We start from the raw sequence: 18,965 nt of genomic DNA on the forward strand, positions 1-18,965 counted from the left end.
TACACAAAGCCAAGACCTTTCCAGAGACAGTTACCAAGTTTGGGGTTTCTTATCCTGGGGTATAGTATTTCCACAAGAATAATTGGATGGCAAGGGAATATGTAAAGTCACAGAATTAGCAGTATTAAAATTTATGTTTGAATATAAGAAAAAAACAAATTCCTTTTGTATTCTCACTATTATTTAGCATCCTGGTATAATAATTTTCTGAATGTTGCTAATGACCCAACTTAATTTGTTTCTACAAGAAATCTAGGTGCAGTGCATACGTTAGTCAGTGTAGTACTAGGCATATAATCTTAGAAAGGGAAATAATACTTCTTAAAGACAAATATAACTCTAGGTAGCTTGTTGAGATAACTAATAATATAACGTAGGCTTCTTTGGGGGTGACAACAATAAAGAACAGTTTACCTAAATATTTACAATGTGAAGTAATGCTTATCTTTTTGAAAATCTACTTTTATTAGTTTGGGAACTCGTTGTTTGAATCTACTTGGTTTCCAGCAGTTCATGGGAGATAATGATATGACATCAGACTTAGTTGATGAAGGAAAAGAATTAATCAGACGAGGTAAGATTTGTCTTTTAAAATAAATGAAGGGAAAGTGCTCAGACTCAAGGTATAAAATTAATGTTTGTATAATTCGTAATCAATCTTTAGAAATTATAATTTAATGATTTTCAACTAAAAACCTACATAAATCCTTCATAGCAAAAATAATTTGAAAACATAAATGATTGTCTCATCTGTCTTTAAGAAATTCTGCCGCAGAAATTATTTAGTATGTTTGCAGTATGTGGTGGAGTCATTTTCATGTTTGCTGTGAAACAGATATGCCAAGTTCAATACAACAATAAAACATTAATTTAAAGAATCATCAGTTTAATACTACGTACAAAATAATTCAAGCCAAAGCTGGTTGTTAGAATGTAATAGATGATCATTAACAACCTGTTAGACTACATGGCGTTCTACTAGAATCTAATCTCAAAACTGAATGGCTCAAATTTCCTGAAGTTCAAGTGATGATTGGATAATGGAAACAGAAAAACAAAACTTGGCTTTTTGGACATTGATTCTTAGATGTTCTCCCTACTTGGGTCTGGGGCTTTGTGTGATTATTAGTTAAATGTAAGCCCAAATGTGTTGCAGCTCAAAATAAGCTGGTGTAGCCTTCACGTGCTCTTGTAGGAAGGTGGCGTGTAGTCAGTGTAATAGTTCCAGTACTTTTTGCATTAATTAGACCTCATAAGGAGTATCATATCCAGTCCTGGGTAAGATTTTTAAGATTAAGACTGGTAAGTCAGAAAGAATTTAGAGGTTAGCCAGAGTTATGAGTCTGTAGACCATATCTTATGGGGGGTTGTGGGGGGAACACTGAGTATATAGCCAGAAGAGAATAAGGGCAAGACTCTTATGTAGAAAGAAGTATGAACTTAATTTAGAAGATAGGACATAAAGAAAAGAGAAGTTACAGAGGACCACATTGCAAGTCACCATGAGGAAGAACTTTTTCCTCATTGAAACCTATTTAGACGGAGCCTAAAGGGCCATCTCCAGCCAAAGTAAAGAGGGTATTCTCTGTGGAGGTAGGTGATCTCTGAGTTCTTTCCAACAATAACCTATTACCTTTGACTTTGTAGTAATTTAAAGGAAATTGGTCATAGCCTGATACCTTTACTTCAGTTACTCTCCATCTAATTAAACCATGTTATACCAAATTTGAGACCACTTTTCTGTCTCTAGAGAAGAGAAAAAGGCAAAGGCAAGAAGAAGGCGAACACCGAAGAAGAGTAAGTACAGCACTTATTAAACTGCTGTAGCCTCAGGGTTAATGGCAAATGTCATAGAGTCTTACTGATTTAGAATAATTGGCTGAAGACAGAAGAATAATGGGAAGAGACACAGGATATATTTTTAAAGAAAGGTAATTTTATTAGTTTCAGATGTACATGTTAGGTGTCTTGTCAGATGTGATTTAAAGTCATTAGTGATAAATTACTTCGTGTCCAGCAGTGTCTTGCCTAAGGCTCAGTAAGTGCTGTTTATTGAATGAAGGAATAAATTCGTGCAGTCTTACTATGAAAGTGATTTTGATTGCTTTAAAATTATACTTTTTTATAATATGACATTAATTGTATTCCTCTTTATCTTCAGTCTTCCTTTTGCTGAGGCAAAGTAACCTCCTCCTAGAGAGTGAGAAGGCAGAAAATGAGAAAAATCTAGTCACAGTTTTCACACATTTTCAAAACCTGGGTGTATCTACCTTAGAGAAGGGAGGGCTCAGGAGACATGATAGTGGTCTTCATGTATTTTAGTGTGTGTCGTGCAAAGGGAGACTTCTTATTTATTTCAGACGCATAAATAGAATTAGAGTGGAAGTTACTGGAGATAGAGTTCACCTACCTATGTAAACTTCCACAGTTTACCAAAATTGCAATGGGGTAATCACACATAGAAAGTTTCATGTCATCTAGTAAGAGAGCCAAAAAACACCTGCCATGGCTATTTTACAATGAAGCCCTGTGCTGCATGGGAGATTGAATTAGGTGACCTTTAATACGCCTTTTGAATGTAAGATTTAATGAACAGAATCCTACTTAATATGATTTTAGTGAAATTAAGATTATACACATGCTATGTGAGTAATTATCTAATTATCTTTGTGTAAAACTTTATCGCTATCAAAACTGAGGTTAGAGGTCTCTAATATTTTTAGTTAATTTGGGTAGAAGACTATTTTGTTAACACCTCATTAATTATTATCAGTTCTCATAAATTATACATTGCCAAAGAAGTTTATTGTAGTTGTAATATTCTTTTGATATTTTAGATCGAAGAAGTGAATAACTTAAAATAATCATAGCTAGCAAAAATGTATATAAATGTCTTAATTTGTAAAAGTTAAGTTTGGATACTATTAAAATCACGTAGAGATAAGAAAAATTATTGATCTTTTGATCTTTGCTTTTTCAGACACTGTGCTAGTTATACTGATTATCTGATGAATTTCTGATGAAAAGATTAAATTACATTACTTTACAAAGATAATCTTTTGACACTGATGAATTATTTTCTACCTGTGAGTTCTTTTGTTACATGTTCATCTGTGTTTCTTTCCTAGGAATGGAAAGAACGTTATGGACACAGTAGGGAAGATTCCACTAGAAACAGAAATGTTCATATTGATCCAAAAGAGTCAAACTTCTCAGATATAAATACCAACCGATGTAAGTAGTTTATTGTCTTAGAATTTTTTTATTATGTTTGCTTGCATAGAGACTGAAGATTAGGATACTCATTCAAAAATGCCTTTAGAGAACTGTAAATGTGGTTCTGCAGTGACTTTCCTTTTTCATCCCTTAATGTATCAGAGGTAGGAAAATTGAAATATGCTTTCTGGTAGGAGAAGGAGATACCTGGGCTAGCAAATGAATAGTTGTAATTGTACTACCCTAAATAATAGTACTACTTATTCCAGGCGTATTTATGCAGGTACTTATTTCTGCTACTTACCTAGATGTTTTTCTTTACTTTTCTATTAGTAGATTTAGGCTACTCAGTCATTTTTATAATAATTTACTGACTGACCCATATACATTGAATACTGTCCAGGTTTACAGGGAACATAAATTTCCATCCTTGTGGTGCTCATAATTTAGTGAGGGACTCATACCAGGCAGGAGACGTCTGTCAGTGTGTTGGGTTAGGAAACCTCCCCACGTCCTTCATCCTGCCATCTGCCCCTGGAAAGGTGACAAGAAAGCTTTTTTGGGCAGGACCCAGCACGGAGTAAAAGGTGGAGGTTGGCTGTCTTCAGGGGAGATGCAGGAATGATGAGCAAGTAGAAGGGTACATACCTGATGCTCAGGGAACTCACCTCAGGGAATGGAAAGAGCAGTTCTTTATTGGGTAAGGATTTCCGTGATAAAGAAATACTTAACTGAGTATTTAGAAATGAATATTACTTAGCCAGGTGAAGATGTTTTAGGCAGAAGGAAGAATGAGTGACATGAGAGATCCTTTGGGGAAATGCAAGTTCTTCTCTGTGATTAGAACTTCAGTAAGAGGAGCCTGATAAGAGAGGAGGCTGCAGATATAGTTGGGAAACGTGTTATATTATTGTGCTCAGAAGTTTGGAATTTATCCCAAAGATAAGATTTCAATCTGGAAAGAAGCATGCTCAGATTTTTGATTCAGAAAGATTTTGACAGCATGATTTTCAGGGAAGTGAGACACAGAGACCAGTTCTATTTTGGAAATGCAGTCAAGACATGATGAAGGCCTAAAATGAGCAGTGTCCTGAAGATGAAGAGGAAAGGATGGATTTGAATGACATTTAGGGTGGAAGAAATAGGAGAGAGATAAAGTTTAATTAAAGCTAGGACATAGAGGGAGGATTTTACAGAAAGATTTTGAAGTTTGGTTACCATGGGATAGGAGTTAACAGAGAGAGATAATCTGAGAGTGTGGGAGAATGGTTCAGAGAAGAGGAAACAAAGTCTAAGGATGATGAATTAGAGAGAATGTAACATGTGGTAGGCAACCAATATTTGCCGAATGAATGAGAGGAAAGATGAAGGGCAGAGTCCAAGATGACGAAAAATGTAAGATAGGTTTGCCTTAAGTTTTCAGAAAGAACTATATTATACAGTTATTTTGAAGCTATTGAACTGCTCAAAACCACATTGCAAACATTGAGATTGTGTATGAAGAAACCCTATCCATGTAGGGAAGGAAGAATTAATGCTTTAGATGTGGCTGACCAGGATGGTAACCATTAGCCACAGGTGGCTGTTGAGCATTTGCAATGTGGCTGGTGTTCTACGATGAAATGATAATATTTTGGCTATATTGGGTTAAATTAAATATATTAACATTAATTTCACCTATTTGTTTTTAATTTTTTAATGCAGGTACTAGAAAATTTAAAGGTAAACATGGGGCTTACGTTTTATTTCTGTTGGACATTGCTGCCCTAAATTCCTGCCCGATGGGAAAAAGATTTAGGCCTTTCTTAAAGCGCTGGAGTTGAGTACATTGTAAAGAAAATCCTATCCAAGAAATTAGGTGGGACAGTCCCTGGATTCACTATGAAACCAACTGAAATTGATTTGATTATGAACAGTTTCACTGTTATGATGCCATAGTGAAATATTAATGCTAATTCATATTAATTAAGTCTTTGCACTGTAGCTGCGTCTGAGCTTAGACTAGCTACAAGGGAGAACTTTTCCTTGTTATTTTCTATCATACTATTTATCATTTTATTCTGATTTTAAGGAACCACATGGTTATCTTTCCTTAATATTGTCTTCACAATCAAAATTCAGATCCTTATAATCTTGACTTTCCTGTCTGTGAGTCCAAAGACTTGAGCCCATAAAGACAATAGAAAAGTAAACATTTTTTCCTTCCTTTGCAGCGGCATCCAAGTATACCAGAGCCAATAATAGGACTGAAAGGGACAGAATAGAACTCCTACAAGATGCAGAACCTTTGGACTTTAATGCAGAAGCATTTACTGATGATCCTCTTGAATCTGAATCAGGAAGGTAAGTTCTAGCTGTGTCATCTTGGCTCTGGCCTTCCTCTAAAATTTTAATAACATACTGACTTGACGAAATAAATACACATAAGGAAAATGTTTATCTTTACTACTAATGAAAAGCATATTAAGCAACCTTTGATATCTTTTTATACATTCTAATGCTTTTCTGTTTTTAAAATTATAGCATCCAGTGGTGGTAATTGAAATTGGTATCTTAATAAACTAATAGTGGTATTATAAATAAGCAAGAAAAATTAAAATTGATAGTAAGAATCTTAATAATGTCCTGACAATCTTAATAATTTCTGACAATCTCACTTATGAAATTTGTCATATTTAGCAGTAACCACATAGCTATGACTGTGTGTCAGACACCATTCTAAGCACTTTAACGATATTGTGTTTTATGGTTGTAATTCCAATTGGATTTGAAATCAGAGAGGCTCAGTAACTTACCCAGAGTCATACAGCTTGTAAATGGCAAAGTCAGGTGTTTAAACCTTAGGATTCTGGCTACAAAGTCTGTGCTTTTAGCCACTATGCTATGTGGACATAATTAAACAAAAACAAAAAATCATATGCATGAAGATATTTGCTATAGTATTGCCTTTAAATAGCAAAAACAAAACAAAACTCGTATAGTCTATTTATATTCAACAATCAAGATTGGACATTAAATCTTTTAAGTTCTATGATGTGTTTTATATCTCTTCACCCCTTTCTTTTTACATCTCTCACTCTGTTACGCATGTATTCCAGGCACTAAACAGTTGTTGGTTGATTTATAATTAAGTAAATCCCTTTGAGGTAATGTCCTTGGAGAAGAAATTTCTGCTTTCATCTACTGAATAGATTTTACAGTGCTTACAAATTAGGTAGCCACTTCCTTTTAATGTGTCCTCGTTTTTCTCTCCTCCTTTATTATTTTTGATGCCTTAGATCATTTCTTTATCCACCTTTCAGGTATCAGCCTGGTGGACGATACCTCTCAATGTCTCGCAGCAGAATATTCGATGATGTTTAAAGTCTGAAAGGATTTATGGAAAATCAACACATCAGTTCAGTCTTTATGAACATCTATATACCCTAGAATTTACACTGTACTCTCAGTGAAAAGTGTCAGGATAAAAAAGATACTGAAAATTACATCTTAGTAATAAGGGTTTATTCTTCATTAAATAGAATATCATCTTTTCGAATAGGATTTATTACATACCATTCCTGAAGTGTCTGCCTTAGAAGCACAGTAACAGTGGAAGGATTTAATTCATGATAAAGATCAGTATATGTTGAGAACATGTAGTTCAGTTTGTTTCAGATTTTTTTTTTCCAGGAAAATTGTTTTAAAGGTCCAAGGAAGCTATAAGTCAAACTAAATAATATTATACCGTTTTATTATTGTGATTTACATTTTTGCTGTTTCTAAAGAATATGTTAATTCTGTATTTCACAAAGAATTGGCGACCTCAAAAAATAACTGTATTTACAAAACCTATGTCTTAAAACAAGGCTTACTTGCCAGTCATACCTGAATGTAGAAAGCTCTTTTTCTACTCTGTGCATGTTAGTGAGGTTTTTGCATGTACAATTAAGATTATACTTCAACTGATAGCATTAGTATCTTTAACATGTGTTTCATAATCGGGTGATGTATTCTTTCAGTCTTTGGTAGTAACTGGAAATGGTTTTATGCCTTTGGTCTTATTTTGTAAAAGATTTTCATTTCAGAGAGAAGTGTTCACCTTTATCATTTAGCATGTTGATTTAAGTGTTGATTGTTTCATTTAAAGAGAATCCTAAGCATTAATGGTAAATAGTGGGGTTTTTGTTTGTTTAATTACCAGTGAGTCCCACAAAATTTTCTAATTTTTGAAGGTGCCTGTTTATACTTTTTGAAAAAGAACATCTGGTTACTCAAAGGTAAATAGTGAATCCATTTACTGTTATTACCAACATTTAAATTGTGTTTTATAGAAAACAGAAAATTACAGGCATATCTTGGAGATATTGCTGATTTGGTTCAAGACCACCGCAGTAAAGTATCAAGATAAAGTGAGTCATAATCTCTTTGCTGGTGAAGGATCTTGCTTTCAGTTGTAAAAAATGTTAACGTCTGGGGCACAATAAAGTGAAGCGCAATAAAATGAGATATGCCTGTATGTTAGAATGGAAATATGTAATAACTTGATTAACATGCTAATTATTTTGAATTGATTTTTTTTAACCTTTGTGTTTAAGCCAAAGTTAGGTATTACATTTTAAATCATCAGTGCTTTATTTACACAGTGACTATAGTTGAGCAGAACATGCTTGCAGAGACATTTTCATGCCCCTGAAATGTTTGCGAGTCTTAGAGGATCCATAGTATGGATTCATCCAGTGGTGACTGTACTTGAGCTTGCCCACAACAGTCTCAGTAACACCTGTTATCCTGTGTAATTTTGAATACTGCTCACTTTCACTCTGAAGTATTGCAGTTTGAAGATGAATTATATAGTTACTCTAACAATAAGATTATATGTTTCTTGAAGGTGATCTTTCCCTGAATCGTAATTTAAATTTTTTATTTTCCTCTTTACTTAATAAATTTTTTAAGATGCAGATACCGAAAAGAATAATGTATCATCCTAATTACCTGATTTTCTTCAATTTTTATGATTTTTGAGATTAGGTCCTCTTTAAAATAATTATCAGTGGATAGATTTTACTCTGAATTGTAGGTCATATAAGAGAGTCCATTTAGAAAACACACACACACACATACACACACACACATACACACACACCCTCTAATCTTTCATTGTGAAGTGTAGTTAAAGAGCAATAGGCAAGGAGCAGAGAGAATGTAATATTGTTTGTAATTTCATGATTGACCAGTGAATACTGTGGGCAAATCAAGTAACCTGTCAGTACCTCTATTTCTTCATTTGCGAAATGAAAATGATACTTGGTATTTACCTTCTGATCTATCTCACAAAGATATTGTGAGGGTTTTGAGTCGATGTTTAAACTGGGGTTTAAAAAGAAAACAAAATTGATTGTTAGCTATGCTGTTTTTCCTGGTGGTACTTGAAGGTGTTGGATGGGGAAATGATCACCCCGCAAAGGCGTCTAGTTTCTCATTATTACAGAGAAGCTTACAAATCCCCAAAGCAAAAACTCTTTTGGGACTAATTCATCAAAAGTCCTATGAAAATGGTATTGTTTTATTATTTAGTCTTTGGGTTTACTTTGGAATAGTTTCCTTAAGTGTAATGTTTCTCATTAGGTTTTGTCATAAAACTCAGATGCTGTTGTAAGAAAGAGAAGTAGGAAAAGAGAAGAAATTATCCAATTACTTTTATAACTTATAATGCCGTAAGATAAATTGATAGGAATGTGTAAGGGAATGTACCACTTTCCTTTATCAAATTTTTTATGATTATAATAATGGAAGCATACTTCACAAACAGTAGATTCCCTTTATGACTTTAGAGTTATTTCCAAAATAATTTTTGGTTATTTAAGTGATCCAGAATATTCAAATTTTTAAGCAGCATTTGTCTTATAGGATTTTCTATACAATCATATAGGAACGTTATCTGGCTGGGTAAATTTGAGTTCAGAATGTAATGATTTAACCCCTGAAGACTAAGAGTTTATTGCTGGGCAACTAAGTTAATATTTATTAACCCACCTTGTGTAAAAACTTGTAGTAAAAACAAACGTGTTTTTTTTTGAGAAGCTTATTAAAATGTAATGACATCTACTGCAAAACATTACTACTAAATTAATACACTTTATATGCAAAGTATGTTTCTTGAAGAGTTATTTCTGTCAATTACCTTTTGATGTTTTTCTTACATAATAAGTACCTGATCAAATTTTCTAAATTATTTTTTTAAATAATTGTTTAGGTAAGGATATTTAGTAAGCCAGTAATTCAAAATAACCATTGCAGAAAGTAATAATAATCTATTCATGAATCACCTATAAATTGCTAATTAATTTTTGTTACTACATCAATAATCAATTATCAATAGAGTGTTTTTGTGAAAATCATTAATAAGAAGTGAGCCTAATTATTAGAATTTGTTCTCTTACCAAATGAATACAGGGGTTTTAGAATAATTTAATCATATAAGAAGACCTCATTTCACAAGAGCGGTAAGAGCTAAATCAAAACATTCAAGGATTTTCTATTTACAAAGGACAGATCAGAGATTTTGACAATCCAAACCTTCAAAAAGAAATGCTGCCAATTGATTTGTTTCTGGATTCTACTATTTGATTAGATTATCAGTTCTTAAATTTATGCCTTTTGTGTATCCAAATGAAATTAAATGTGGATGGGAAAGGCAGTGTGTATTTTCACAAGTATATTTTAGCATATTAATGAAGGAATTTCATATATGTACAATAACAAACTTCATTTTCTTATGCCTTTAATAGATTTAGAGAATGGTCTAGGTAACGTGTTGATTACCATTTTAAAGGAAAAATAAGCTCTCCATATTTATAATTCACACTGTTCAGTATTGTGAGTTTTACTTGTGATTTGAGTGGACCATGTCTGAAAATCACAAGGATAAATATATTTACACTAAGCGACAAAACATGTCCCTGAAAAATCTTAACATTCTTGAATCTCCAAAGTGTAATGACATCGTATTAAATTCTAAATATCGAGAAGTAAATGGATTTAGAGGTTTATCTTATCCTTTCTTTTCTTTTTCCCTTCCTCATTCCTTTATACCTTCCTTCCTTTCTGAGGCCTTTCTCTATAGTGGGACTTTTAACGTGTTGACAGATTTTTCTTCTGTTTGTTTTTGTGTACAAATACAGTTGTTTTTGATGATCAGTATCCTTAAATGGAACTAGTTCTGACTACAAATCCCACTACTTGAATAGCGGTATTGCTCCTAAAGTAGTGAAACAGATTGTACTATTCAACTAAGCAACATCTGAGTGTAAATGTGATGTACACTGGCTCAGTGTGTTGTCTTTTACATCTCCTAGGATAGCACGCCAGTAAAATGAATTATTCTCAATATAATGTTTTGGCATAGAAATGGATTTCCAAAAGCAGTGATTGTTAAAAAATGAAAACAAAATACATTAAGAACCTTGAAACCTGTTTTTCTGAAAAGGAATTTGTAAGCACCATACGCCATTGTTAAAATTTTAATTAGGAGAGGTTGGAACAATAAGAGGTTACAGGAAGCCTTCTGAAATACGAATTCCCTGTGTGTAAGACGCTTCTTTCTAACTCGATGACTTTTTCCTGCTCAGAGACCTGGAAGACCAGGCAGTGTTATTCCCTTCCTAGTTCCTGGGGACCAGGCCCTGGGAACCACCTCTCCTAGCAGAGCAGGCACTGGCCTTGCTCATCCCCAGGACCATTGCAATGGTAACATGACCTCACCTCTAATTCCTTTCATGTTCAGCCTGGCTTTTCTAAAACTTCTCATTTTCAAAAGTTGTGTCCATTGAAGTTGATGGAAGCCTTGTTGTAATTTAAGTTTGTTGATGCAAGAATATTGGCATGTTCCTCTTCTCATCGATATCCTGAAAGTATTTGTTTTGAACACACTCCCTGGGGAGAATTAACTTTTTCCCCCTGAAAATCTTTTCTTTTGTGGTTATCTTGATCTCAAAATATTTTTACAAAAAGTGATTTTTTACTGTACTTAGTGCAGAAAAAATAGAGAGTCGCTTACTATGGCAGACATATGTAGGGTAAAGTCATAATTTATTAATCTGACTATACAACACCATTTTGAGTTGATATTATTGCCATAAATCTTATCAACCTAGTCATTTAGATCTGTATTTCTCAAAAGAATGCTGGCTAGCGTCTTCCCTACTTAGTACTGAAGTTGTAGGGGAGAGACTATTTATTTATTTTTTGAAAGCAATCCAATGGATTTGTTTTTGTCCATATTTTGAAAACAGCTTGAAGGATTTTTTTCTCATTTTAGAAGGTAGAAAATCTGTGGACCTGTCTTTTAAATTACTGTAATCTAATATATATTTATAAATAATAGCATTGAAAAAGAGCTCTAATGTTGTTAATTTCTGGTATTTAATTTTTATAAAATGTTTTTGTAAGTAACTAATTGTAGTAGTTTAAAAATCTTTCTCAAATAAGTTCTGCCCAGAACCTACTTCCTTAGGGCAATATTCTAAAGTTCAGTAGTCCAGTGTGTATTTGAAATAGTCCTACTTTTTTTCAGTATCTTTTGGTATATACCAGTACCCAAGCAAAGTATACCGAAAGACTAATTTCTGTGTTGCATTAGTAAAGTATGTGATATTTATCTAATTCAGTGGATTAGGTGAAATAAAAGATAAGTCTTTTCAAATGTGTACCGGATTACAATTTTTCAGAATGTTCATTATGTTCATTTTTTGTGCATGATGGCAAATTTATCTTTAATCAGCCATTGCTACCTGATATGTAATGACAAATGTTTTTCTATCTGATCAGTGGGTTGTAGATTTAACTATTTTCGCTGCAGATTCTCACTACATTTTCAAATATGTATTTGGAAAAAGCCACAAAGTGCTACCTATAAGTAAATGAGCATCGCTGGCCTTACCTATGCATAATGTTCTCTCATTTTGGTTTTGACAAACTCATGAACTTGCAATTACTCTGTAGTATTTTAATTTATTGATGTAATGAATTTTTTGAAATGTTAATTTGATTGGCTGTTAAAATACAGAAAATTACATAGCTTTGCATGAAATAAAGTACATTTCTACAAGTTACTCAGAAATTTTGCTCATTATTTATGCATTTTACATCATTGACATGAAACTTTTTAAAATAGACTGAAGCATTCTTTGTCCCTTATACATTTATTAACTGATATCATAAAAGAAATGTTTTAAGATAAATACATGTTCTTTAGGTTCCATATTACATTATCCTGTGTTTATAATTAAAATAAGTAATTGTTATAAAAATTAGAGCAGAAATCAGTGAAATTGAAAACAGGAAAACAATAATGAAAATCAACAAAACCAAAAGCTGGTGTTTCAAAAGATAAATAAAATTGATGAAACCCTAGCCAGGCTGACCAAGAAAACAGAGACTTGCTTTTCTGTCTGTATACCAAAAAGAACAATTGAAATTTGAGACACTGAGAACACCACCATTTACATTAGTCCTAACTAATACAATAAGACAAGAAAGGAAATAAAAGATACACATTTTGAAAGGAAAAAATAAAACTGTCTTTTGTTTGTAGATGACATGATCGTCTATGTAAAAATCCCCAAAAACCCTCTGTAACTAATAAGTGATTATAACAAGTTTGTAAGATTCAAGGTTATTATGCAAAAGTCAGTCACTCCTATGTACCAGCAATGGACAAATGGAATTTGAAATTAAAACACAATACCATATTCATTAGCGCCCCCCAAAATGAAAGATTTAGGTATAAATTTAACAAAACTATATAAGATCTGTATGAGGAAAACCACAAAACCCTGATGAAAGAAATCAAAGAATAAATAAATAGAGATTTCATGTTCGTGGATAGGAAGACTCAATATTGTCAAGATGTCAGTTCATAGATGCTGAGTGTGTTTTCTCAACCACTTCAACGTTTTAAGCAATTTCTGCTTTGGTTGACAAATTGCTTCCCCACGCAGCTCCCATTTTCATCTCCTGCTCACCCAGCCCCGAACTGTACCAGGTGGTTCTGGCAATAGCTGGAGGCCCATACTATGTGTGTCACCACCAGTGAGCCACACCCAGACCACATGCGGACCAGGCCCCCCGCCGCCCGTGAAGGGCGTGGATGTGTTTCGTGTTTCATAAGCCCAGGCCACAACGGGAATGGACCCAAGAGTTTCAGGGAAATTCCGTGTATTCCTGAGTCAGATCTAAGCTCCACGCACACCTGAAGATGTGTTGCTACTCTGACGTCCCGAATTCCTGTCCACATATCCGGCACTGTTGTTCACAGTCATTTCTCCAGTTTCCAAGAGCATTTAGCATAACTCGAGTGCTTAAGATAGCTCTATTTTTTTAGTGACACATAACCATTTGAGCATTGTATTTCTCACATCCCTTCCGGTGACTTTTTATCTATTATAGTCTGATTTTGTTTTGAAACTTTGCTTTCATATGAACGCTCAGCACAAAGTACTTCTTGCCAGTTATCTATTAACAGAAACAACTTTTGATACGTGATTTTAAAGATTAACCCTCAAAGTTCTCTTCATAACTGCCTTAACATTTTGGGTTGTTCTGTTCATTTTTTTTCCACTTTTTTGTGTTTTTACTTTTGCATTTAAGACTGTTAAATTTGATTTTGTTTTGCTCAAAAGAAAAAAGGGAAAAAAAAAGATGTCAGTTCTTCCCAACTTGATCTATAGGGTCAGTGTAACCCCATTAAGTTATTTTGTGGATGTTAACACAATGATTACAAAGTTTACATGGAGAGGCAAAAAACCCAGAAGAGCCAACACAATATTGAAGGAGAAGAACAAAGTGAGAAGATTGACACTACCCAACTTCAAGATTTACTCTAATGCTACAGTAATTAAGACATTGGGGGATTGGTGAAAGAACAGACAAATCCATTGGAACAGAATAGGGAGCCCAGAAATAGACCCACAGAAACATAGTCAATTGGTCTTTGACAAAGGAATAAAGGCAACTCAATGGAGAAAGGAGTCTTTTGAACAAATGACGCTGGAACAACTGGACAGTCACATACAAAAAGAAGGAGTCTATCCATTGACTTTATTCCTTTCACAAAAATTAACTCAAAATGGATCATAAAGCCAAAATTACACAAAAATGAAATTTTTAGAAGATAACCTAGGAGAAAACAAGGTGACCTTGGGCTTGGCAATGAGTATATATCATGCAAACGTGTGTGTATGTAAATCGAGACAGGCACAAGAATGTTCATAGCATTATTCATAATGGCCTCAATCATAAACAGTTCAATCAACAGAATGGATTTATTTATCCCACATGATAGATAAATACATGAATAACAGTGAACGTGAACTAATCGCTGCTGTGCAACAATGTGGATGCAACTTCCATATGTAATGCAAATAATACAGTGTGATTCCACTTACATAAAGTTGAAAAACAAAACTAAGTGGTAGAGTTAAAAAAAATATGAATGCACTGTAGTAAAACTTTTAGAAAAACAAGGAAGAGATTCCTATGCATGTCAAGCTATTGCTTACCTTTTAGGAGGAGGAAGGGACAGTGATTGGGATGGAGCACAAGAGAAGCTTCTGGATTGCTGCCTATGTTCTCTTTCTTGGGTGGTGATTTATAGGTATTCACTTTGTAATGCCTTGCTGAGTAGTACATGCTTTTGTGTGCGCTTTGTTATATGTATATTTTATTTCACAATGAAGTTAAAATACATAGAAAATTAAATTACGTAGCTTACCGTATAAGGTGGGAGTGGAGGAGACCACGTTATATTCTTCTAAGGTCATGGTGAGATACTGCTTAAGCAGGTGAAGGATGCATGCAATACTTTGGTCATCATTAGAACAGTAGAAATGGGATGTAGCTTCAAATAGAGGAAAGATGGAAAGATTTTTTAAAAATCCAATTAATTTGAAACAGCAAAAGGACAAAAACAGCCCCAAACTAAACTTTATTGTTTGAAAATGCATACCTGGTTGGGCAAACTAGAAACAAAGCCATGAGGTGTGATTTACAATATTGTTTAAGTCAAGGTACTGCACTGGTGGGGATGGACACTCTGGAATCCCTCAGAGGCCTTGGGTCGGGGCAACATCTTGTTTCTTCACCTGGGTGTTTTTTACAAGCATTTTTTTTAACTACCTATTAACTATACCATACATTTATATCTTATGTATTTCAAAATGTAAAAGGTTTCTAGAAAATCAATTTCTGTCAGTCTAATAGTCGAAAAGAGTGAAATCATATGATCATCTCAAATAGATGCAGAAAACATTTTGATAAAATTCAACATTGATTTATATTTTTTAAAGTCCTATTTTTTAAATCAAGCATTCTTTTTTTTAAAGGATGTGTATCTACATACGTATATTCCAACATGTGTATGTATAAACAAGAACACCGAACTACTGCAAATATCATCCTTAATGCTACAAGCGTTCCCTTTGAGGTCCAGAACAAGGCAAGATGCCCACCATCACCAGTTCTAGTCAACATTGCATGTTCTATAACTACGACAAGGAAAGAGAAAAGGCCTAAGGATGAAAAAAGAAACAGGCTTTTATTATGCTATAATATGTATGTAGGAGAGCCAAAAATACACGCATAATTAGACTTGGTAAGAAAATGGCATCTCTTAATATGGTGTTTGGGAACCCTGAAACCCGGTTAAGTCAGTGACCCCCAAGTAAACCTGAACCTCATATATGTTAAAAGGAAAGGGGTTGGGGGAGAGTGGGATGGCTTATAATGCAATACTCCTCAGGGTGGCTGTGAGATTGGAATCAAGTAGTGATTTTGTAAACGCCAAGAATAATGCTGCCCCACAGCAGATACTCATTTATTAAGAAACATTGGGCATCCACTTGGTTAAGCTCGCCCCCTTCTTTCAGGTCCTTATCTGGAAGTCATTTCTCAGAGGTGCCATCCCAACTTAATTTTTAATCCTTAAAATTTAGCACTACCTAACACACTAACATGTTAATATCACCTCTCACTCAAACATAAGCTCTATGAGCAATGATTTTTGTTTGTTTTATTTGCAGAACCACCCGTGCCTGACCCCATAATAGGCGCTCAATAAATTTATGTTGAATCAGGTAATTGGATGAATTTATTGTCACCATCCCGCAGTGATCTATGCTACTGGATTATACGTAATAGGTATGGGGAGTTTTCACTAGGCTACTGGTTGCGGGGACGGGGGAAGCCTGGTGATGCTTTCTAAACCTCATCAACTCTAGATCCCTTCCTTGGGAGGAGATGGTGGCGCTGGGGGGGCGGGGGTTGGAGATTAGGTATGTGTGACTATTAGAATTAGTGAGAAGGGCGATGGGGCTCTTCTTTTCTCCCCAAAGTTGGGAGAAAGATCCAGAAAAGGGGACATGGGAATACGGAAGGCAGAGGGGATAGCCGAAATTTACCGGTATCTGGGCCAGCGCTGCTCAGTGTCACATACGTACTTTGAAGAGGGGCATGTCATGGATGTGATTTTCGTAGAGACTCCAGCCCGAGGTTTCTAAGCAGGACCAAGGTGACAAGTCAGCAGGGCCGGAATCAATAGGGCCGAGAAGAGGCGGAGGTAAAAACAAAAGCACGGATGAGACACAACTAGCTCTGATCCGGTAGGAGCAGACACCACGGTCTGCGGTCGGCTAGCTAAAGGTTTGCAGCGATCGCCGTGCGTAGCGGAGGCAGGAGGAACCAACCATTGCGCGGTGCAGGCCGCCCCGCCCCCGGCTCCGCCCCGCCCCGGCTCCGCCCCGCCCCCGGCTCCTGCCCCGCAGGACACAGCGCGAGTGAGCACGGCTGGGCAGCCGGCGCCGCTTCTGGTCTTCCTGCTGTCCTGGCTTCTGCCCCTGGAAGGCGCCCAAATCCTGGTCTCGTCCTGGGGTGCCTGCTCGTACCCGTGGGAGCCCGTGCACCGGAGTCGCTGCTGGATAGAGAGGACCCCTCCTTCTTTTGGAGCTGTCAAGTTATGGCTGCAGAAAGCTACCCCTAGGGAAAGCAGGAGGGCTTCTCTGAAGCCGAGAGCAAGCTAGAAAGAACGCCCAGCTTGCCTGAGCCATAGTCCTAGGATCTACTCTCTCTAGATCTTTTCTTACTGCTTAATGCTAATGAGGTCCCGCAGGGTCTTGCCAGCAGGCTACAGGTATCCGTTATGAGATGTCTGATTTCAAAATGGAGCCAAGTTCAGGTCCAAAATAAGTACCTCCTGCCGAAAGGATTTACACTTAAAGGACCTTTCTAGTGTTAAGGGGGCAGTTCCACCTCCTTCTTCCCAAGACTGCCTCCTGGAGTCACTTTCTAGCCACTTTCTGGTTTTCATTGTAGCAAAAATTTCCAAACAGGAGGATCCCATCAATAACCCTGACTGGCTGTCTACCATGGGGGGTCATATGCATACGACCACATACAGTTGGTGTTTTTAGAGCACAATTAAGGAGCATGACCCTTATTATAATGTAGTCTATTTCCTGGGGAGAGGAATGCCTTAAGCTGTAAGCCCCCAAAAGCTTATCCGTTTGACATGGAGCCCCTGAGTCACAGGACAGGGAAACTGTAAAGGAAGGTTGTTAGGGATGAGGGCTCAGAGCCAGGAATCAATCTGCATGAGGACTCCGGTTCAGAGCAGATTTGCCCAAATAGGAATAGACAGGAATGAAACTCTCTTTCGGCTCACCATCTAGTCAGAGTTCATTCTGAAGTTTCACTGTTTCCCCTTTCCACTCTGGCTTTTCTCTCCATGGACCTCACAAAACGGAAGCTTTGTTTCTAGGGGAAAGTGATTATTTCCTGATGAACCAGGTATCTCAGATTCTTCAAGATCATGGGCATGATGTGATCTCACTTCAATAGAATGAGCTTCAGGTATCTTCTTATTTTGTGGACTAGTGCGGTCTAATAGAAATATAACATGAGCTACAAATGTAAACCCCATAATGTAATTGTTAACATTCCAGAAGCCACATTAAAAGATAAAAAGAAAACAGGTTATACTAATTTTAATAATATATTTTATTTAACCCAATATAGCCAAAATATCATTTCAATATGTAAACAATATATAAAATAGTTAATGAGAGATTTCACATTTGTTTATATGGCATCTTTGAAATCTGGTGTGTATTTTACAACTCACACTAGCCACATTTCAAATGTTGAATAGCCACATGTGACTAATGGATTCCAAACTGGGCAGTAGTGTTTGGACCCTCCCTCCATAGGTGATAGCTTTGAGTGCCTTGGATATGTTAAGTGTTTCTCAAAACTTAATTTTAGTCTTCTGAGTTATTATAATGAAAAAATATATGTGTTTATTTAAAGGTCCATCTTAAACCATGACTTTAGCAAAAGTAAGTTTGAAATTCTATTTGGTTCTTCTCATCTTCTGCATTCCTCTATCTCTCACCCACTCACCTGTATCTTTAGCCCATCTAGGCAAACTCTTCAAACTGATTTCCAGATGTGATCTGGAACTCAATTTTACTTCACAAATGATGATATTCTATTTGCCTCAAAAATGAATAATTTTTACATAGTCATAATAATGTAAATACAGAATGTTTAACCCAGTATTGTAACATTAATTGAGAAGATGCCTCTTGCCTTTGAAAATCTCTGACATATTCTTGGGAATATAGAAAGTCATGTGCATATGGAAGGCTGTGCACAGGCTCAAGAAAGACCCGAGAAGGCCCTAATTGCTCCCTTTGGGCCATCTATGAGCCTCTGAA

At 35.6% G+C, this 18,965-nt stretch overlaps 1 protein-coding gene across 2 annotated transcripts in view; it reads left to right on the top strand.

Moving 5' to 3' along the window:
- Window positions 1–9,347, top strand: part of LMBRD2 (LMBR1 domain containing 2) — a 39,016-nt gene extending 29,669 nt beyond the window's left edge. Inside the window, exons 15-19 of one of the 2 annotated variants that reach the window (XM_081054196.1) lie at window positions 471–574; window positions 1,751–1,797; window positions 3,129–3,234; window positions 5,430–5,559; window positions 6,519–9,347. In XM_081054196.1, coding sequence (XP_080910322.1) covers window positions 471–574; window positions 1,751–1,797; window positions 3,129–3,234; window positions 5,430–5,559; window positions 6,519–6,579 — 448 coding nt within the window. In that variant the 3' untranslated portion in view covers window positions 6,580–9,347. The remainder of the gene's footprint in view (window positions 1–470; window positions 575–1,750; window positions 1,798–3,128; window positions 3,235–5,429; window positions 5,560–6,518) is intronic. The other variant, XM_081054197.1, reaches the window with a different exon arrangement.
- Window positions 9,348–18,965: the final 9,618 nt, after the last annotated feature.

Source organism: Rhinolophus hipposideros, assembly GCF_964194185.1.
Source record: "Rhinolophus hipposideros genome assembly, chromosome: 7".
In the NCBI taxonomy this organism is placed as follows: Eukaryota; Metazoa; Chordata; class Mammalia; order Chiroptera; family Rhinolophidae; genus Rhinolophus; species Rhinolophus hipposideros.